Genomic DNA, 22,155 nt, shown 5'->3' on the forward strand with positions numbered 1-22,155 from the left:
CGTTAACTGAGATAGAACCTCCGTTAGCCCATGTTACTCTGCATTGGTATCGCCCACTGTCGGAGACAGCAGTGTCTGGTGTAATATTATTTATGATCAGTTGGTAGAATTTGCCGCCCGGTCGTGAGTTCATCGCATATCTTCTATCATGGACCAGATTAGCTGTGTCTCCATTTACCAATAAAGCATCGTTTTCACTTATGACCACGTCATTTTTGATCCACGACACCTTCTGGTCCAACTGAAGAATTTTCACTCTACAGTCCAAAAGAAAACCCTCCGTAGAACCATCGTAATTCACCGTTAATAATTTGTTTTCTGGTTCTTGTCTAAACACATCGCCGCCTGCAACTTCGTTTACTAATTGATCAGGGAGCAGCAGACATGCAACTGAAGACAAAAATCCTTTTCCAATTCTGTAAACCAAACAAATTCGTTATCCTTGATCTAAACACGAACAGTTACATTTGTTTACGATCTAAAGCACATGACTTCGTGTGAGGTCATTACGACTTAGGTAGTTACTGTTCTCTTTTAAAGCTCTGTACGTCGCGTTTACTGGCAAGAATTAGAAATTATCCTTTTTAATTCCAAACTCAAACAAATTGAACATTGAATTGAACTTCTCAAGATTGTGAGATCTTTTCATCAACACACACGCCCAGACAATTCCGAGAAATGTTTACATATGTTGCATCGCTCGATCTCAATATCATTTTTTTGTTTATCGAATTATGTATTACTGGGTAGAAAACACAATCGATCGAATTATACTAGGTAGAAAACTCTAGAGAAAACAAGTATTCTTTAGGTAACTTCTTTTGAATGTCAATGCTGACCGCAATTATACAATATCACGTCATTTCTATGTATAACGGAACCTGAAAATTTCACTTTTTATTCAATATACCGCGATTTACAGGTACAAAACAATTCCCAAAACGGACCTAAAAGATGTCAGGCTATCAGTCAAAGTTATCATGGAGAAATTTTAGAGTCAATGTCAGGCACAGTTCAGGCATTTGCGTCAGAACATGGTCATTGTGAAACAAATTGGAAATGAAGTAATGCCGAAATATGTCTTCTTTATCAAATAATGCTTTAATTTCAAAATGTTGATTGTGTTGATTGCATTGACCACTGATGTATAGCCTTTTGCCATAACATTTAATTGCCATGGACATTGATTGTGAATTGTAAAGATCATACAAAGGTAGAAAAATCACCAGTTACGTCTGATTTTAATCAGATTTACGGTCTCTTAAAGAGAATGAATAGTTTGAGGATCATCATACAAAGGTGTTGATTGAATGCTGACTTACTGCATTTTTTCCTGCAGAAAAATACGCATTATGTCTTGTGTATTTTTTGGGGTTATTGTGTGTGTTCTAGCATCTCAGCATAAAAGTGGTTGTTGTTTTTTTTCAAGACTTAATTAGTCTCAAGTTGTTTAAATCACGGTGTAAACAAAGTTGCCGTTGTAAACAAAGTAGCCGCTCTGTTGTAAGGAAACTTAGTATTTGTTTATTTGCCTGCAGTTGTACACAGATAAGACTTGTACAGTGTCACAATTCTCATTAAAAGTAAACTTTAGTCTGTCCTATAGCGATGATGTTCATGAAACTGTTGCATTTTCCAAAACAGAGGAAATTTTACTTCATGTATGTCATTTTGCTGAAAGAAATTATTGTTTAAAATCTAAAGAAAGAAAAAAATCCATATTAAAAAGGCCTGCCTGGACCTATCTTTAATGCACTTCAGTTTTTTTATTTATACAAATTGCTTCTAAATGTCCGACAAACAATACCAATTGAGGGCCTCAAATGGTTTTGAGTTGTAAAATCTGCCTACAGAGAAAAAGTATACCCAATATTTTAGGAGGGTGGGCCATTGAACATTTTTGTGTGCCTTTGTGTCACAGATGAACATCAAATATGTACACGTTATAATAACAAAAATTAATTAATCTGTGTACCAGCATCATGATCAGTGACATTCAATGCAGGGAAAATCATTTTAATGGACAGTACCATTTTACAGTGTAGGATATTGGAACCTTAACATTTTCTGTCTTAATAAACATTACATCAAAGGTAAGTGGGATGGCCAATTTAACTAATATAAACAATGGATTTGCACTTAATGTGTACTTCTTTTACGGTTATTTAAAACAACCTTTGAAGATGCTACTAAAGATATAACAATTACCACATTTCCACGACGTACACTACTTTATAATGTATTCTCACATGACTTTCATTTTTTTCATAAAATATGATGGCTGTCATCACATATATGTGGCTTTCCAACTTTCATCTAATTTAAAAATTTGCCGTATTTGAATTTTAAGTGAAATTTATCAATTTTCATGACATCAATTTGTAGGACTTGTTTACAAATTTTAAAAAAATATGTGTATATGAATTTTTAAATAAAACATAAAGATTTTTAAGGCTGCAATATACGGCTAGTTTTCAATCGGGTTCGAACCCACAACATACGGCATCAGTCGCCTAGCGGAGAGGCCACAGGGAGAACCGCTCGGCGAAATCTCCACCACCCAAAAAAGAGTGGTTCAATAGCCGGCTAAGTTGTTACATTTTTCTGACTGAGACCGCTCCTCACATTGTAGAGTTCGTGAAGCACTCACGCACGCATGCTCACTATCACACATCGCACATACAAACTTTATCGAGGCGAAGAAACGAATTTCATCGCTTTAATTGGGCGAACGATTACCTCGGGGACAATTCTCTCCACCAGCAGAGTTACCAACCCAGGATAGAAAATACGGCTAGTTTTCAATCGGGTTCGAACCCACAAGATACGGCATCAGTCGTCTAGTGGAGAGGCCACAGAGAGAACCGCTCGGCTAAATCTCCACTCCCAAAAAAGAGTGGTTTAATAGCCGGCTAAGTTGTTACATTTTTCTGACTGAGACCGCTCCACACGTTGTGAACATTAAACATACTATATGACTTTTATTTTAATATTTTATTTTAATATATGAATGATTAGAGACAATATAATTTCACCTCAATCTTCCACTGTGAAATGCGACTTTAATATGTATGCTTTTAAATGTATACAACAGGACATGTTTGTCCTGCTATTCTACATAAGAATAAACAATACAATGCCGTCTTGTACATCAAACTGTTTGTTTAGTAATGTTTGAATAGCAATATAGGATGTAACGGACATTTTGTAATACATTTGACTTGTTATCGATGAAAGCTATTATGAGATGATATTTCATTTCCGTTTAATTGAATAAAAATAATATCGACAACGTTTATGCTTACGTTGGACTGTATTACTGTCAAATAATTATGTTGCCCTTTCGTGCACCCTTGAGTTGACAGTTGACTGTTCATCCATCTTCAGAGGAAATAAAATTTCAAAGCTTGCCTTCTGGCAAGTGACTAAGGGTTATGTTGTATACGCTTATGACATTACCCAGATACAAAAAATATCATCATGAGTGCAAACCAGCTCATTTTGGACAATACGATATGTTGCTTTGATGTAAGAATGCTAGTTCCACATGAAATTCAATTGTTCAAGATAAAATTGGACATTACACATATGAACCTTGTACTGATAAATCAACTCCTGTCCAGTTTGACATTCATTGGGAAGTACAACAAGTAACTGTGTCACACAACCATAACAATATCGTACGGAAATACATCAAAATAAATCAACGACAAAATGTTACCTGATTTTACAAATGGCAACGTTTCCTACAATGTTAAAAATTCTAAAGATATGCAGACTTTGATACCAGTTCCGCTCACAGTCGCACTCGATATGTGATAAAACAACTTTAGTCGTATGTCTATTATACATGTACTTCGATCAATATCATACTAGCTATTGCAATTGTCGATGTCACTTTTATCGAAAGACTGAATTAATAACTTCTTCCATTACATTTAAGTAATTAAATCAATAATTTTTAGTATTGGGGACAAAGTTGTTTGACATAGTATCAAACTTTACTGTCATCTCCATACAAACTCTCGGTCAACCCTGAAATTGGCCGAGGCTTAACCACAGAGTAATATCAGACAGAGTGGCAACAGCTATTGTTTAAGGCGTGAAGCGGTTACGTAAGCAATCCATGTTTGCCTCGCCTCACGAAGCTCTTGGCTCTCTTTTCCGAAGAGTGCCGACCATGCACCCTTCGGTAATTTTCGGATTTTCACCAATTGTTAAGCGAAAGTATGTTCGACAAAGCTTGTGTGTTGTTGTCGTGTGGTGCTGATCGGAATTGATGTGCTGGCGAAAACGGGAGTGTTTTGAGCTTCAGGAAAGTGGGTTTTACCGTTTTAAAAATTCCTCTAATATTTTTATGAATATATAATGAGTGTGTTTGAACCAAATTTGAAAGTCTTTTTCGATACTGTCTGGTTTTACTCAATGGTTTACGGTCAGTCATACCGTCTTTTACACGTGCGCCAAGAAAGGACATGTTTATGAAACTGCTGGCGTGTTATGTTTTGATTGGCGTGAGGCAGTGTTTCTGGCCTGAGAGCTCACAAAGTAACTATGGTTGCTACGCGACTGGCAGTACGATGCCATCTCGTCGTATGTTTCGCATAATCTCGTGTAATTATCAACCACAAACCAAGCCTCCAAAAAGTTTAACACCTTTTAAGCTCATTTTAATATGAAAAGCCAATAGTCTACCGAGACGACCATGGAACAAAAGGCATGCAAGTGTTGCCACTCTGTTTATGTTACTCTGTGGCTTAACATAGGCTGCACCATCCTCTTTTCCCTACCAGTAAAGTTTGGTACGAACAAGCTGCTTAGGTATATATGACTTCTGAAATAGGAAATATAATGGCTTGTTTAAATGACCTCTAACAGAACAAGGATCGTCACAACTGTTTCCTCAAGTCTATAAATACATGTATCTACAGCAAGTAAACTATTTATAGAGCGATCTTGGGTACATGTGCACTTTCTAGGTTATTCAGACAGTGAAAGGGAGGATTATTGATTTGATACCTCTATAGTTCTTTAAAAACTATAGTTGCCACAAGTATCCCATCATATACAATATAAGTAAAGTACAAAAAGAGTGAAATAATTAGGCAAACTCTATTGCGTTGGTGGGGTAATCGCTTGGCAAACAAGTAACTACCGCGTATGTCCGAGCGAGATACAATCATAAAAATTGATAGCTTAGATAGACAAAGTGATGAAAAAATTCCAATCGACTAGTGGGCCACTAGAGTATTAAAAAAAGTTAACCTTTATCATGATTTTTGAATGAAGAACACTTCTTTTATATCTTCAGTTCGGCGTACACAGTGTCACTGTCTGGCTTAGCAGCTTTGGTTCGCATGTTAGTTGGCGCCGAATCGGAGAGATCCGACTCGGCATACGTTAGTCCTTCCACGTTCTCCAGAACGGCTTTTTCTTCCAGTTTGACATGTTGATCTGTGGACGTATCAGTTTTTTGTTCATTATCAGCTCGACTTGCCATATTGGAAACTATTTTGATTTTTTTTCTCGGGCTTCGAATAAAGATCTTCGATACGCTCTGCTTTTGCATCCACTTGACATTCTTTTTTTATGTCACAGTTATTCAACTCTGTGCTCTCATCAATTCCTGTCGATAGAGCCTCTTGCTCAAAACTCCCATTTACAGTCGCATATGCCTGTGAAGGATCTGTCGCATGTACATCATTGATCATTGATCATACCGAGTTCATATTCATTACTTTTCATTGTTACCTCTATGTCGTGTTGTTTTGGCGATGGCGTGGATTTCCTTCCAATTTTAAAACACAATAAAATCACCAATGCTCCGATTAAAATCAGTAACACGGCGCCTACAATACCTCCTACCACAGCGATTACATTTAGTCCCTCCTTTGGAGTTGTCGGTCGATGACCCCGTGAACTACCAATAGTACTCATTGTCGTCGAGGAAGACTGGGTTGAAGGTTCAGTCATCGGTAATGGAATATTTATGGTAATGATTGCACTAGCATTGCCTGTACCTTCTTTATTGGTAGCTTTACATGTTGCCAGATGTACACCATTATCTCGTAGATTATGATTTAAAATACGGAGAGACATTCCTTCAATAATAAACCTACCACTACCGTTTACTCCGTTCACTAAGTAATTGTCATAATACCAAACTGGCTCTGTAACTTGTGGATTTGCATCTTGGTTGCAGTGCAGCACTATCTCGTCATTCTCCTTTGTTACCATGACATCAGTTGGATCAATTGACACTATTGGTGCGTACAGGATATTGAAGCTGATTGAACAAGTTGGGGTTTGTAACAAATCTGGTTGTTTTAGAACGCAGGTGTATCGCAATGTCGATCCGTCAGAACTAGCTGGCATCCAGTAGTACGTACTGTAGGTGAATCCGTTTTGCGTTCCGTTGACAGGTGTTGCAATCATACCATTTGGATGACTTCGATGCCAAATCAACTGAGGTTGTGAGTTAGATACTCTTGCTAAACATGTCAAAGTGTATGAATCGCCTGACCTGACAAATGTATTATTAGTTTGGGGAATACCCTGACCTGTCGAATCCCTCAAGCGGCATATTGGCTGATTTGGAGAAGTGGTCGAGTCCAGGACATATATGTTGCCATGAGCAGTCCTCGATATCTCATCTTGTACAATGATTCCATCTGGTCCAACCACCGCACACTGATAGGTACCACTGTCGAATTCAGCTGTTGATAAGGAATGAGAGTACACCAACAAGGCCATGTTGCCCTCGGCATTATGAAGTAAAATGTATCTGCCTTTGTCTATGACGTGATTTGCGTTTGATCGGAACGTATCATCGTCGCTGATTATCACTCCGTTTTTAATCCAAGATATTGTCTGCTCTGTTGCTGTTGAATTAATCTTGCACTCGAACTGTAAAGAGCATCTACTTCCAGTTGTTCCGTTACTTCCTCGTGTACACACCTCCGTAACATCTGCTGGCTGTATCTCAAAATCAACGGCTGGAATACCAGTTAATCCAGAAAGTATGCTGATCAAGATAATACAGAATATGTCAGGCAGTTCTGGAGTCATATTATGAAACAAATGTCTGTAGACATTGAAATTATAATAATGAAGGACAAGTAATGTCTTGGGGAAAGTTATTTTCTCTATAGTTTTGCACATGCACTTATATCCTCATGTGGTGGTCTGATTTGCCGATCACTTCCGGTTTGCTGCCCATGAAGAGGGTGCGGTCTCTTCACAACTTCTTTTGTTTCCTCACAAGATTTATCATAGACTCAGAAATACATTGTCATAAAGTTGACAAATCTCGAGTGTCGGTGGTGCCATTATCCCCTTTGTTATGTACTCCACTTTGAAAAGAGACTAATAAAGTCACTACTATGGCAATATCCTGAAAATTACACTGTATTCTATTTCAGTCATTTCAGTTATGTTGAGTCATAGCCCTGTTTTTGAGGAACAGTAATTGAATACCTAAAATGGGCATCAATTCTACTTGTCCAAATCCGTTCACGCACCAAAAATAAATACGGCGGAGACCATCCATCTGCATGAGCGCTTTTGAAATAAAAGAAACCCTGTCACATTTCACATTTAGGAACGACAAAGACCTAACTTTGCATTTAGCAGTGTTGAGTAAGCTATAAGGAAGCCATTACTTTACATTCGCATATTATGCTACGGAACAGCCCCTACAGTTGATCTATGGCAGTCGTTTTCTCTCATGTATTAATGAAAGTTATTAGCGATCATAGAAAACTATGATAGTACAGTGAGTTGCATTTGAATAGAGCTTTTAGTTAATGAAATAGTAACCGTTTCTTTTTCCCTACGACTATTCTCTGCCATCTTCATAACTTCTTCCATAACATTTAAGTAATGACATGAATAATTTTAAGTATTGGGGACAAAGATGTTTGACGTAGTATCAAACTTTTACTATCATCTCCATGTATATCAACTGTCAGTCAACCGTGAAGTGAGCCAAGGCTTAACATAGGTTGCACCATCCTCTTTTCCTTACTAGTATAGTTTGGTCTACCGTAGAAACAAGCTGTTTTAAGTATATATGACTTCTGAAATGGGAAATATAATGGATTGCTTAAATGACATCAATAAATACTTGTATCTACAGAAAGTAAACTATTTATACAGCGACCTTGGGTACCTGTACACTTTCTTGATTATTACAGACTGTGAGAAATGGGATTATTGATTTAATACATAAATAGTATCTCAAAAACTATACTTGCCAGAGCGTCCTATAAATACATATATTATACAATGTATAAAAGGAGTGAACTTCCACAAAATTTATTGCGTTGGTGGAGTTATCGCTTGACGAATCTGCGTACGCCCGCACGACATACAATAATAAAAACTTAAAGCTTAGATAGGCCGATCACTTCCGGTTTGTGCTGCCCGCGAAGAGGGTGCGGTCTCTTCACAACTTCTTTTCTTTCCTCAGAAGATTTATCATAGACTCAGAAATACATTGTCATAAAGTTGACAAATCTCGAGTGTCGGTGGTGCCATTATCCCCTTTGTTATGTACTCCACCTTGAAAAGAGACTAATAAAGTCACTACTATGGCAATATCCTGAAAATTACACAGTATTCTATTTCAGTCATTTGACTTAGGTTGAGTCACAGCCCTGTTTTCGAGGAACAGAAATTGAATACCTAAAATGGGCATCAATTCTACGTGTCCAAATCCGTTCACGCACCAAAAATAAATACGGCGGAGACCATCCATCTGCATGAGCGCTTTTGAAATAAAAGAAACCCTGTCACGTTTCACATTTAGGAACGACAAAAACCTAACTTAAAGTTTGCATTTAGCAGTGTTGAGTAAGCTATAAGGAAGCCATTACTTTACATTCGCATATTATGCCACGGAACAGCCCCTTAAGTTGATCTGTGGCAGTCGTTTTCTCGCATGTATTAATAAAAGCTATAAGCAGTCAGAGAAAACTGTGATAGTACAGTGAAGTGAATTTGAATAGGGCTTTTAGTTAATGAAATAATAGGAGAATGTGCTCGGGGTTTTCCTTTTCATTTTTGTAAGGTCAAACATTTTGTTCTGAAGAGTGACTTAATGTTTACGAGATAAAATAAATCTTCTCCTATTTTCAATAAGATTGAAAACTAAGCCGCCAAGTTACCTTATTATATTAGTGTATACGTAAACATATTTCTTTACACCTCTTGTCATCAGCTATGGCCTTCGAATCATACAATAAGTTGCAGTATAATAGACATGCCTTTCTGTTTTAAACTTTTAAATAAAGGTTACTCTAGAGACGGGATTTTACCTACATCTAAAAGCGTTTTGACAGCAGGTACTGTGACCCGGGAAGTTTTCTACGCAGCTACTATTTTCCCAATTTCGGGCCCAATCCTATTAGCGAGATTAAGCTAAATACATGTATTTACGTATACTTTTGTCGAGTATGTTTTTCCATACCAATTTAAAACAAACTGGACTCAATCTTAGCAATTGTGTCACTTTATTCCTACTTAAAAATGGATGTTGCTAATATTCTTTTTATCATTCACTTGACCACAGTCTCTCCGCCAATTTTTGCTTATGTGCGCGCACACATTCTCTCATACGTATCGGAGTAGATAATGGTGACAAACTATTTAATATCTTCAAAGGGAACGAACGCATCTCTTTATTAAGTGTTTTGAAAACAGTTTATTCCAAAAATTCTGTGTATACAACTAAAGTAAAAATTAATTTTACACACTACTAACATTACATTCCCGAGACCGATAAATAACATTGCAGGGGGGCTAAACCTCGGAATTGTAACAAGTAATTTTAAACCTGAATTTCAAAAATAACACAATTACTGAAATTGCTCTAAAGCTTGTGCGCGAACAGACATCCCTTCATCTCGAAGCCACTTATGCATATAGTTCGGGACTACTGCTGAGAATGTCGACGGCGTTAACTAAGGACTTGCCATGCACATACTTGAGTTCAGCTAAACGAAAGTATGTCTTGATGTTGGAAATTTGAGCGTCATCATCTCTGAGCTGATACAGCAGTACCGTACTTTGTCAGTTTAGCATGTGTATCTATTCTTAGCGAGTCCTTGAAGGGTTAGTTAATGGCAAGATTAGGTAGTTGTAGATGATCAGTACAGCAAGCCAGTACGAAGACTGTATAGCCATGTTATGCGCGTGCCGCTTTGGTCTCTTCAGGATGGATCCTGTCCTAGTTTCAGCAAGTTTGCAACTACCTCCATACTCGAAGAGTTGTGTACTATCTTTTTCGAATGAGTGCCTTCACACCTGCAAGATCAGTGCGTTGGCAATGCCGCTAGATCTATGGATTACATGGTAGGCCTCTTGAACTTGTCAGCACAGGGTTACAACAATCATGTATTTTCAATGAACTAACAAGGTTTATCGTAGCACTGACAGTGCGAAAGTAAACTGAACAAGAAGTGTAGCAAATTAAACTCGCCTTTAAATCGGCTTGCAACGAACGCGATAGAAAACCAAAGAAGAAACATTTTGGCAGGAAATCTAGTCCACAGTGATTGGTAGAAAGTAACTGAAGTACCTGATTGGCTGAATGAATCGCATCGAGGATCCGAATGGTCATATTGTTAGATAAAGTTCAAATAAATTGTTATTTAGGTCCGACAAGTTTACCAACTGGTTGCTATTTAGAAAATCATCCAACACCTGGATGAGTACAAAAAGTTGGTTACGAATTACGCAAACTTTTGCATAGAGTCATGTGTTCCGGGAAAAGAGTTGTCCGCAGTTATCCTAATCAGAAGCCTTGGTTCAATAAAGAAAATAACTTAAAGGTAAAGGCAAAAATAGACGCCTCTAAGGCGGACAAAGTAAAAGAAACCACGCTGAGATATGAACAAAGCAAATAAGTCTGTCAAAATTTGAGGCAACGTTAAAGAAAGGATCTCTCGACGTCGATGGTACTGTGTGAGGCATCTTCCAAGAAGAAATAAAAGTTTGGTCAGCAGCGATGCCATTCTTCCAGATCGTCTGAACGAGATTTATGCCACTTTGACAAGAAAACTGTAGAGTCCCGATTAAATATTGCAGTCATCGATGTAAAACCGTACTTTTTCAAAGACAGATCCTTGCAAAGCGGGTGGGGCAACTTTCAAAAAATGGTAAATTCATAGACTGACTATGCCAAAGGTGTTATTACGGAAATATGTCAAAAATCACCTTCTTAAAGGTGCGAAAAATTATTTTGTAGGCAAGACTTGTAAATTTCACGATAGACATGCAGAAAAATACAACCACGTGTGTTGTCGGTATGCTCGCGTAATAATGTGACAGAGTAAACCAAGAAAGGGTTGAAGATGAAAATTTGAATATTAAAAAGTTACTGCAAAATACAAAGTTGAAAATATTTTCATTTCTAAGGATATTTTATTTATAATGTTACATACAATTGTTTTGGCTGAAAGGTTTGAACAATACTGTTCCCAGTTGTTGATATTTGTCTAAGGATCTTTTAATCGACCAACAGCAATCTTTCTCTTGTGGAACTTTTCCGTGTTTGTTTCATTCTTAAGATGAAATACATTGGATAAAGAAGCGAGAACAACACTACCGGCAAAGCTGTTTTGAATTTGATTTTGTAGTGACGCAAAATATCGGATCGGTTATAGTTCGGTGTTCGACAGTACCTTAGACAGATTATTTTCTGAAGAAAGTGTTTTGTACTCTCTCGGTTAATATATTCAGTTGAAAGAAGAAAATGCATCTATTAGTATTAGGACTTTAAAAGTTTCATCTTACTTCACATAATTTTACGTAACTCTTATACATCTAATTTTAAATTTTCGCGGTTACCTCTCATATTGAATTGGTGATAAAATGTGTGAATCTTGTGTAACAATTGCTGGACAGCATGTACAAAAAATTGTATTTCTAGTCCAATGGCAACAGTCTTGAGATGGTGTATGTGTACCTTTAAAATTTAACTTCAATCTGATTATATTATTGGGACGTTACATTGGTATCTAATGCAGAGTTGGAAAATGTATGAACTTACAGTACCATACAGCAAAGCTCTCGTTCCCGTCTATAAAATCTACACTTCAAACGATGTCTATGTACTGGCATTTAAGAACAAAAATTATGTAGATTCTTCTGATTAAGCCATTGATCGAGATACTTATTTTTTCTGTTCATAAGACTTTGCCAACTGTAAAAGGTACGCTTTTGTGATTATTCAAAATATCGCACTAACACTTTCTACAGCAGACACATAAAGGGGAGCTTTGTTTTGGTCCGGACAATAACGAGTGATAAACATAAAATATCTTGAATAATCAATACTCTTTTCAGTGAATATTCTTTTGTATATGGTTTCCTTGTTATTTTGTTGTTTTCCATTTTACTTTGTTGTAGGAGTGTAGATGGATTTCGTTGTTTATGTAAGCTTGATACTTTTCATAACTCTGTTTTCAAAATTTTGAAGGGCATTTACATTCTCAGCTCTGCGTAAACTGCTGCGTCTGTCGTTCCAGCTGATTGTCGCGTATTTTTGCGCTGTGCAAAGTGTGTATGATCTAACTCCGCGTAGGTCAGCCCTTCAGCATTGCCTGTGACATCAGCTCGTATATCATTTGACATTTCACCTACGTCTTTTGGACTTTTGCCATCATCGTTGCACCCCTATATATTTTCACAGAGTAGTGAACAACGCATTCGTGGTAGACAAAGTCGTTTGCATGCCCGACTTCCGCTGTGGTGGCATTCATTTTTTCATCAGCGTTGCCTTTTTCCCTTGTCTGTGATTCATAGTGTTTCCTCGTTTCCTCCACATATATTTGATCGTTCATGTTTTGTATTACAGCTTTACGTTATTCATTGCTGTGCACCAAATGTATTGTTGTCCTGGCAAGTTTTGTTGACACTAATCCCGTTGGAAATTTTAATTACGTTTCTTAGGAGTTTTGAGTACATCGTATCATTGTCCACTTGTTGTTCAACCGTTGCCCCGTCCTGCGACACGATAGTAAGGGTAGAGTAGGTGGAAGTTTCGGAATAATTGACGCCATCATCATTTGACGTCACGTATGGATGTTCGATGATCTCCGAGTCACTTTTCTTTTCCAGCGATGTCAGAGTCGTTATACGTCGGCGTTTCAACAGACAAACCATTACAACTGCAAGCACGCACACGAGTAAAACTCCTCCTGCAGCACCCACGCCAACAGTTGTATTCGAGTTTTTTGCGCTCTTTGGAGCGATTCCTTGTGAGTCAGAAGCACCGGGCGATGCATTCGCTGGCAAAGGTCTTCCCTAACTATAGTTCTTGGAAGTATTTTCACAATCTGGGTATTATCAGAGTCAGTCATTGTACACTGAGGATATTCATCACGAGGTATAGCATGTATGATAACAGTAGCTACACTAGACTCGTCAACTGAGATAGAACCTCCGTTAGTCCATGTTACTCTCCATTGGTATCGCCCACTGTCGGAGACAGCAGTGTCTGGTGTAATATTATTTATGATCAGTTGGTACAATTTGCCGCCCGGTCGTGAGTTTATCGCATATCTTCTATCATGGACCAGATTAGCTGTGTCTCAATTTACCAATAAAGCATCGTTTTCACTTATGACCACGTCATTTTTGATCCACGACACCTTCTGGTCCAACTGAAGAATTGTCACTCTATAGCACAAAAGAAAATTCTCCGTAGAACCATCGTAACTCACCGTTAATAATTTGTTTTCTGGTTCTTGTCTAAACACATCGCCGCCTGCAACTTCGTTTACGAATTCATCAAGGAAAAGCGGCAGACATGCAACTGAAGACAAAAATCCTTTTCCAATTCTGTAAACCAAACAAATTCGTTATCCTTTATCTTCCCTTTCACAAAGTCACGAGATGTTGAGTAGTGTCTGTTTGAGGTGTCAACTAACTTCCTTATCCGGGTCCCGTTGTTGACATAAAAACGAACAGTTACATTTGTTTACGATCTAAGGTCAGCACATGACTTCATGTGAGGTCACTACGACTTAGGTTGTCACTGTTCTGTTTTAAAGCTCTGTACGTCGCGTTTACTGGCAAGAATTAGAAATTATCCTTTTTAATTCCAAACTCAAACAAATTGAACATTGTTTCCACTTCTCAAGATTGTGAGATCTTTTCATCAACACACACACCCAGACAATTCCGAGAAATGTTTACATATGTTGCATCGCTCGTTCTCAATATCATTTTTTTGTTTATCGAATTATGTATTACTGGGTAGAAAACACAATCGATCGAATTATACTAGGTAGAAAACTCTACAGAAAACAAGTATTCTTTAGGTAACTTCTTTTGAATGTCAATGCTGACAGCAATCATACAATATCACGTCATTTCTATGTATAACGAAACCTGAAAATTTCACTTTTTATTCAATATACCGCGATTTACAGGTACAAAACAATTCCCAAAACGGACCTCAAGGATGTCAGGCTATCAGTCAAAGTTATCATGGAGAAATTTTAGAGTCAATGTCAGGCACAGTTCAGGCATTTGCATCAGAACATGGTCATTGTGAAACAAATTGGAGATGAAGTAATGCCGAAATATGTCGACTTTATCAAATAATGCTTTAATTTCAAAATGTTGATTGTGTTGATGGCATTGACCACTGATGTATAGCCTTTGCCATAACATTGAATTGCCAGGGACATTGATTGTGAATTTCAAAGATCATACAATGGTAGAAAAATCACCAGTTACGTCTGATTTTAATCAGATTTACGTTCACTCAAGGAGAATGAATAGTTTGAGGATCATCATACAAAGGTGTTGATCGAATGCTGACTTACTGTTTTATATAAAAAGAAAGTCATGGTAAACAACAACAAAGAGCATTGAAAAGAATTTGAATACGTTTTTTTCCTGCAGAAAAATACGCATTATGTCTTGTGTATTTTTTTTGTTATTGTGTGTGTTCTAGCATCTCAGTATAAAAGTGATTGTTGTTTTTTTTTCAAGACTTAATTAGTCTTAAGTTGTTTAAATCACGGTGTAAACAAAGTTGCCGTTGTAAACAAAGTCACCGCTCTGTTGTAAGGAAACTTAGTATTTGTTTATTTGCCTGCAGTTGTACGAAGATAAGACTTGTACAGTGGCACAGTTCTCATTGAAAGTAAACTTTAAACTTCTTTTACGGTTATTTAAAACAGCCTTTGAAGATGCTACTAAAGATATAAAAATTACTACATTTCCACGAAGTACAGTACTTTATAACGTATTATCACATGACTTTCATTTGTCGTAAATCTTTTTCATAAAATATGATGGCTGTCATCACATATATGTGGCTTTCAAACTTTCATCTAATTTAAAAATTTGCCGTATTTGAATTTTAAGTGAAATGTATCAATTTTTATGGCAGCAATTAGTAGGAATTGTTTATGGAATTTTAAAAATATGTGTATATGAATTTTTAAATGAAACATAAAGATTTAATTAAGGCTTCAATGTGAACATTAAACATACTATATGACTTTTATTTTAATGTCTATAACTTAACATCATATACATGAATGATTAGAGACAATATAATTTCACCTCAATCTTTTACTGTGAAATGCGACTTTAATATGTATGCTTTTAGATGTATACATAAGGATATGTTTGTCCTGCTATTCTTCATAAGAATAAACAATACAATGCCGTCTTGTACATCAAACTGTTTGTTTAGTAATGTTTGAATAGCAATACAGGATGTAACGGACATTTTGTATTATATTTTACTGGTTATCGATGACAGCTATTGTGAGATGATATTTTATTTCCGTTTAATTGAATAAAAATAATATCGACAACGTTTATGCTTTCGTTGGACTGTATTACTGTCAAATAATTATGTTGCCCTTTCGTGCACCCTTGAGTTGACAGTTGACTGTTCATCCATCTTCAGACGGAAATAAAATTTCAAATCTTACCCTCTGGCAAGTGACCAAGGGCTATGTCCTATACGCTTATGACATTACCCAGATACAAAAAATATCATCATGATTGCCAACACAGCTCATTTTGGACAATACGATATGTTGCTTTGATGTACAAATGCTACTTCCGAATAAAATTCAATTGTTCAAGATAAAATTAGACATTACACATATGAACCTTGTGCTGATAAATCTCTCCTGTCCAGTTTGACATTCATTTGGAAGTACAACAAGTAACTGTGTCACACAACCATAACAATATCGTACGGAAATACATCAAAATAAACCAACGACAGAATGTTACCTGATTTTACAAATGGCAACGTTTCCTACAATTTTAAAAATTCAAAAGATATGCAGACTTTGATACCAGTTCCGCTCACAGTCGCACTCGATATGTGATAAAACAACTTTAGTCGTATGTCTATCATACATGTACTTCGATCAATACCACACTAGCTATTGCAATTGTCGATGTCACTGTTATCAAGAGACTGAATTAATAACTTCTTCCATTACATTTAAGTAATTAAATCAATAATTTTTAGTATCGGGGACAAAGTTGTTTGACATAGTATCAAACTTTTCTGTCATCTCCATACAAACTCTCGGTCAACCCTGAAATTGGCCAGGCTTAACATAGGTTGCACAATCCTCTTTTCCCTACCAGTAAAGTTTGGTAGAAACAAGCTGCTTAGGTATATATGACTTCTGAAATAGGAAATATAATGGCTTGTTTAAATGACCTCTAACAGAACAAGGATCGTCACAACTGTTTCCTGCGGTGTATAAATACATGTATCTACAGATCTACAGCAAGTAAACTATTTATAGAGCGACCTTGGGTACATGTGCACTTTCTAGGTTATTCAGACAGTGAAAAAGAGGATTATTGATTTGATGCCTATATAGATCTTTAAAAACTATAGTTGCCACAAGTATCCCATCTTATACAACATGACTAAAGTACAAAAGGAGTGAACTAATGAGGCGAACTCTATTGCGTTGGTGGGGTAATCGTTTGGCGAATAAGTAACTACCGCGTATGTCCGAGCGAGATACAATCATAAAAATTGATAGCTTAGATAGACAACGTGATGAAAAAATGCTAATCGAATAGTGGGCCACTAGAGTATTAAAAAAAGTTAACCTTTATCATGATTTTTGAATGAAGAACACTTCTTTTATATCTTCAGTTCGGCGTACACAGTGTCACTGTCTGGCTTAGCAGCTTTGCTTCGCATGTTAGTTGGCGCCGAATCGGAGAGATCCAACTCGGCATACGTTAGTCCTTCCACGTTCTTCAGAACGGCTTTTTCTTCCAGTTTGACATGTTGACCTCCTGCAGTGTTACAACTAGATTTTCTATGCCCTTCCCTCCCTGAAGTAGGAACATCTTCGTAAAAGGATTCAGTTACAGGATGTTGCACATTTGTGTGAGCACTCTGCTCTGCAGGAGTTGAATTCGTCTTTCGTTTCTGCTTTCTGTCCACTTTCGGTCTCATGTTCGAATACAGCCCGTCTTCTGCCTCACTTCCTTGAGTATTTTCACTTGAATTCTTTCCGGGTACAGGCGGCGATAAATTATCTGTGGACGTCTCAGTTTTTTGTTCATTATCAGCTCGACTGGCCATGTTGGAACCTTTTTTTATTTTCTTCTCGGGCTTCGAATAAAGATCTTTGATACGCTCTGCTTTCGCATCCACTTGACATTCTTTTTTGTCACGCTTATTCAACTCTGTACTCTCATCAATTCTTGTCGACAGAGCCTCTTGCTCAAAACTCCCATTTACAGTCGCATAGGCCGGTGAAGGATCTGTCACATGTACATCATTGATCATATCGAGTTCATATTCATTGCTTTTCGCTGTAACCTCTACGTCTCGTTGTGTTTGTGATGGTGTGGATTTCCTTCTTATCTTAAAACACACTAAAATCACCAATGCTCCAATTAAAATCAGTAACACGGCGCCTACAACACCTCCTACCATAGCGATTACATTTAGTCCCCCTTTGGAGTTGTTGGTCGATGACCCTGTGAACTACCAATAGTACTCATTGTCGTCGAGGAAGACTGTGTTGAAGGTTCAGTCATCGGTAATGGAATACTTACGGTAATGCTGGCACTAGCATTGCCTGTACCTTCTTCATTGGTAGCTTTACATGTTACCAGATGTACACCATTGTCTCGTGGATGTAAATTTAAAATACGGAGAGACATTCCTTCAATAATAAACCTACTGCTACCGTTCACTACGTTCACTACGTCATCGTCATAATACCAAACAGTCTCTGTAACTTGTGGATTTGCATCTTGGTTGCAGTGCAGCACTATCTCGCCATTCTCCTCGGTTACCATGACATCAGTTGGATCGATTGTCACTATTGGTGCGTACTGGATATCTACTGTCAACATTACACCGTCTCTACCGGTGCCGATGGCATTAGTTAACTGACATATTATCGTGTGATCACCATTGTCGCTTGGACTGAATCCCAAAATTCGGAGAGACATACCTTCCTGACTAAATCTACCACCACTGTTCACTACGTCATTGTCATAATACCAAACAGGCTCTGTAACTTGTGGATTTGCATCTTGGTTGCAGTGCAGCACTATCTCGCCATTCTCCTCGGTTACCATGACATCAGTTGGATCGATTGTCACTATTGGTGCGTACTGGATATCTACTGTCAACATTACACCGTCTCTACCGGTGCCGATGGCATTAGTTAACTGACATATTATTGTATGATTACCATTGTCCTTTGGACTGAATCCAATAATATGGAGTGACATACCTTCCAGTGTAAATCTACCATCGCTGTTCACAACGTCATCGTCATAATACCAAACAGTCTCTGTAACTTGTGGATTTGCATCTTGGTTGCAGTGCAGCACTATCTCGTCATTATCCTCTGTTACCATGACATCAGTTGGATTGATTGTCACTCTTGGTGCGTACTGGATATTGAAGCTGATTGAACAGGCTTGGCTTTGTGACAAACCTGGTTGTTTGAGAACGCAAGTGTATTGCAATGTCGATCCGTCAGAACTAGCTGGCACCCAATAGTACGTATTGTAGATGAATCTCTGTTGCATTTCATTGACAGGAGTTTCGATCATACCATTTGGATAATTTCGATACCAAATCGACTGAGCTTGTGAGTTAGATACTCGTGCTAAACATGTCAAAGTGTATGAATCGCCTGACATGACTAATGTATAACTAGTTTGTGGGATATCCTGACCTCTCGAATCGCTCAAGTGGCATATTGGCTTATTTGAGGGAGCGGTCGAATCCAGGACATATATGTTGGCATGAGCGGTCCTCGATCTACCATCGGGTACAATGATGCCATTGGATCCTGTCACCGCACACTGATAGGTACCACTGTCGATTTCAGCTGTTGATAAGGAAACAGAGTTCACCAACAAGGCCACGTGGCCGGCGCCAATTTGAAAGATGTTATATCTGTCTCGGTCTATGGGGTGATTATCGGATGATCGGAACGTATTACCGTCGCTGATTATCACTCTGTTTATAATCCACGATAATGTCTGTCCTGTTGCCAGCTGCGGTGAACTCACCTTGCACTCGAACTCTAAAGAACAACTACTTCCCGTTGTACCCGAACTTCTTCGTACACACACCTTCGTAACATCTGCTGGCTGTATCTCAAAATCAACGGCTGGAATACCAGTTAATCCAGAAAGAATGCTGATCAAGATAAAACACAACATGTTAGGCAGTTCCGGAGTCATATTATGAAAGAACTGTCTGTAGACATTGAATCTACTACAATGAAGGACAAGTAATCTGTCTTGGGGAAGTTTGTTTTCCTCCATCGTTTTGCGCATGCACTTCTATCCTCATGTGGTGGTCTGATTTGTCAATCATATCCGGTTTCGCTGCCAGTGAAGAGGATGCGGTCTCTTCGAAACGTATTTTGTTTCCTCACAAGATTTATCATAGACTCAGAAATACATAGCCATAAAGTTGGCATATCTCGAGTGCGTTGGTGTCATTATCCCCTCTGTTATGTATTTCACTTTGAAAAGAGACTGATCTATAAAGTCACCACTCTGGCAATATCCTGTCTCTCATGCATTACATGGTGGTCTATTTCAGTCACTTGACTCAGATTGAGGCATTGCCCTCCTGTCGAGGAACCGTGATTGAATACCAAAAACGTCCCAATTCTACGTGTCCACATCCGTTCACGCACCAAAAAAACACCATGGAGACCATCAGTCTAAGTGCTTATAAAATAAAAGAAACCCCGTCAAATTTAAGAACGATAAAGACCCAACATTGCATTTAGCAGTGTTCAGTGAGCTACAAGGAAACTGCCACTTTACAGTGGCATATTATGCTAAGGAACAGCCCCTAAAGTTGATCTATGGCTGTTTTTTTTCTCTCCAGTAATTATAAGTCACTGCCAATCACAAAAACTGTGCAGGTACAATGAGGTACATTTGAATAAAGCCTTTAGTTAATATTATCAAACCTCTTGCCATAACCTATGTTGTTCGAATCGTACAAAAGGCCATGGCTTTCTGCTTTAAGCTTTTTACTCTAGAGACGGGATTGTCCCTACATTTAAACGCGTTTTGACTGCATGTACTGTGACCCGGGAAGTTATCTTCGCAGCTATTTTCGCAATTTCGCGCTCCATCCTAAGCTCGAAATTAAAGCTTAGCGCATGTAATTTCGTACACCTTCGTCGGGCAGTGTTCTCCTATTCTAATTTAAAACAAACTGGACTCAATCTCAGAAATTTTGTCTCTTTATTTCTATTAAAAATCGCTATTGGTAACATTCTTTTTGTTCATTTGACCATAGTCCCTCCATCAATTTTCGCTTACATACACATACATTCACTCAAACGTATCGGAAATAAATTAGCAGCGACAGGCTATTTAATGTCTTTCAAAAGGAACCTTGTCTCTTTATTAAGTATTTTCAAAAAAAGCAGTTGCTAAAAATTCTGGCAATGAAATCACAAGTACAATTACAGTAATAGTTCATTTTAAATACCGCTAAAATGAAATTCCTGTAAATAATATGGCGGGGAGATTCACGTCCGAATATAACGGGTAATTTTCAACCTTCACTTCAAAAATATGACTATTACAGCATATGTTTTTAAAACTTAGTTGTGTGCGAACATATCGGAGACAATCAGACATATTCCTTCATCTCGAAAACCACTTATGCATATAGTTCGGGACTTCTGCTGAGAGTGTCGACGGCGTTAACTAAGCATTTGCCATGCACATACTTGAGTTCAGCTAAACGAAAGTCTATCTTGGAGTCGGAAATCGGGGATTCATCATCACTGAGTTAATACAGTACTTTGTCAGCTTATCATGTACATCATATTCTTAGCAAGTCCTTGAAAGATTAGTTAACGGCAAGATTGAGTTGTTGTAGACGATCCGAGTACAACAAGTCAGTACGAAGACTGTATAGCCATGTTATGCTCGTGTCGTTTACAGAGTTCTCTTCGGGATGAAATCTGCCCTAGTTTTAGCAAGTTTGCCACTACCTCCATACTCGAAGAGTTGTGTACTATCTTTAAAAGGAGTGCCTTAACACCCATCTGTTCGGTGCGTTGACAATGCTGCAAGATCTATCGATTACACGGTTGGTCTCTTGAACTTGTGAGTACGGGTCTTGAACAAAAAGTAAAGGATGACACGAGTTTTAGTGAGGTTTTATGAGCGAGGATACTAAGTGTGACTTCGCAAAGAAGCAACAACAATCATGTATTTTAAATGAAGTCTAATGACACAAGGGTTATTGCGCATTGACAGTGCGAAAGTAAACTGAACAAGAAGTGTAGCAAACTAAACGCGCCTTTAAATTGGCTTGCAACGAACGCGATAGAAAACCAAAGAAGAAACATTTTGGCAGGAAAGTCTAGTCCACAGTGATTGGTAGAAAGTAACTGAAGTACCTGATTGGCTGAATGAATATTATCGTATCGAGGATCCGCATGGTCATATTATAACATAAAGTTCAAATAAACTGTTATATATGTCCGACAAGTTTACCAACTGGTTGCTTTTTAGGAAATCATCCAACAACTGGATGAGTACACAAAGTTGGTTACGAATTACGCAAACTTTTGCATAAGAGTTGTGTTCCGGGAAAAAAGTTGTCCGCAGTTATCCCAATCA

At 37.8% G+C, this 22,155-nt stretch overlaps 1 protein-coding gene across 1 annotated transcript; it reads right to left on the reverse strand.

The window, feature by feature from the left end:
- Positions 1-17,970: 17,970 nt before the first annotated feature.
- Positions 17,971-19,734, reverse strand: LOC139128635 (cell adhesion molecule 4-like). The gene has a single exon (XM_070694375.1). The coding sequence runs from the start codon at positions 19,732-19,734 to the stop codon at positions 17,971-17,973; it is 1,764 nt and encodes a 587-aa protein (XP_070550476.1).
- Positions 19,735-22,155: the final 2,421 nt, after the last annotated feature.

The sequence above is a fragment of the Ptychodera flava genome, unplaced genomic scaffold (assembly GCF_041260155.1).
Source record: "Ptychodera flava strain L36383 unplaced genomic scaffold, AS_Pfla_20210202 Scaffold_62__1_contigs__length_770838_pilon, whole genome shotgun sequence".
In the NCBI taxonomy this organism is placed as follows: Eukaryota; Metazoa; Hemichordata; class Enteropneusta; family Ptychoderidae; genus Ptychodera; species Ptychodera flava.

Bases quoted from the DNA above. Each gene is read 5' to 3' on its own strand.
- LOC139128635 (XM_070694375.1), bottom strand. From the start codon at position 19,734: ATGACTCCGGAACTGCCTAACATGTTGTGTTTTATCTTGATCAGCATT.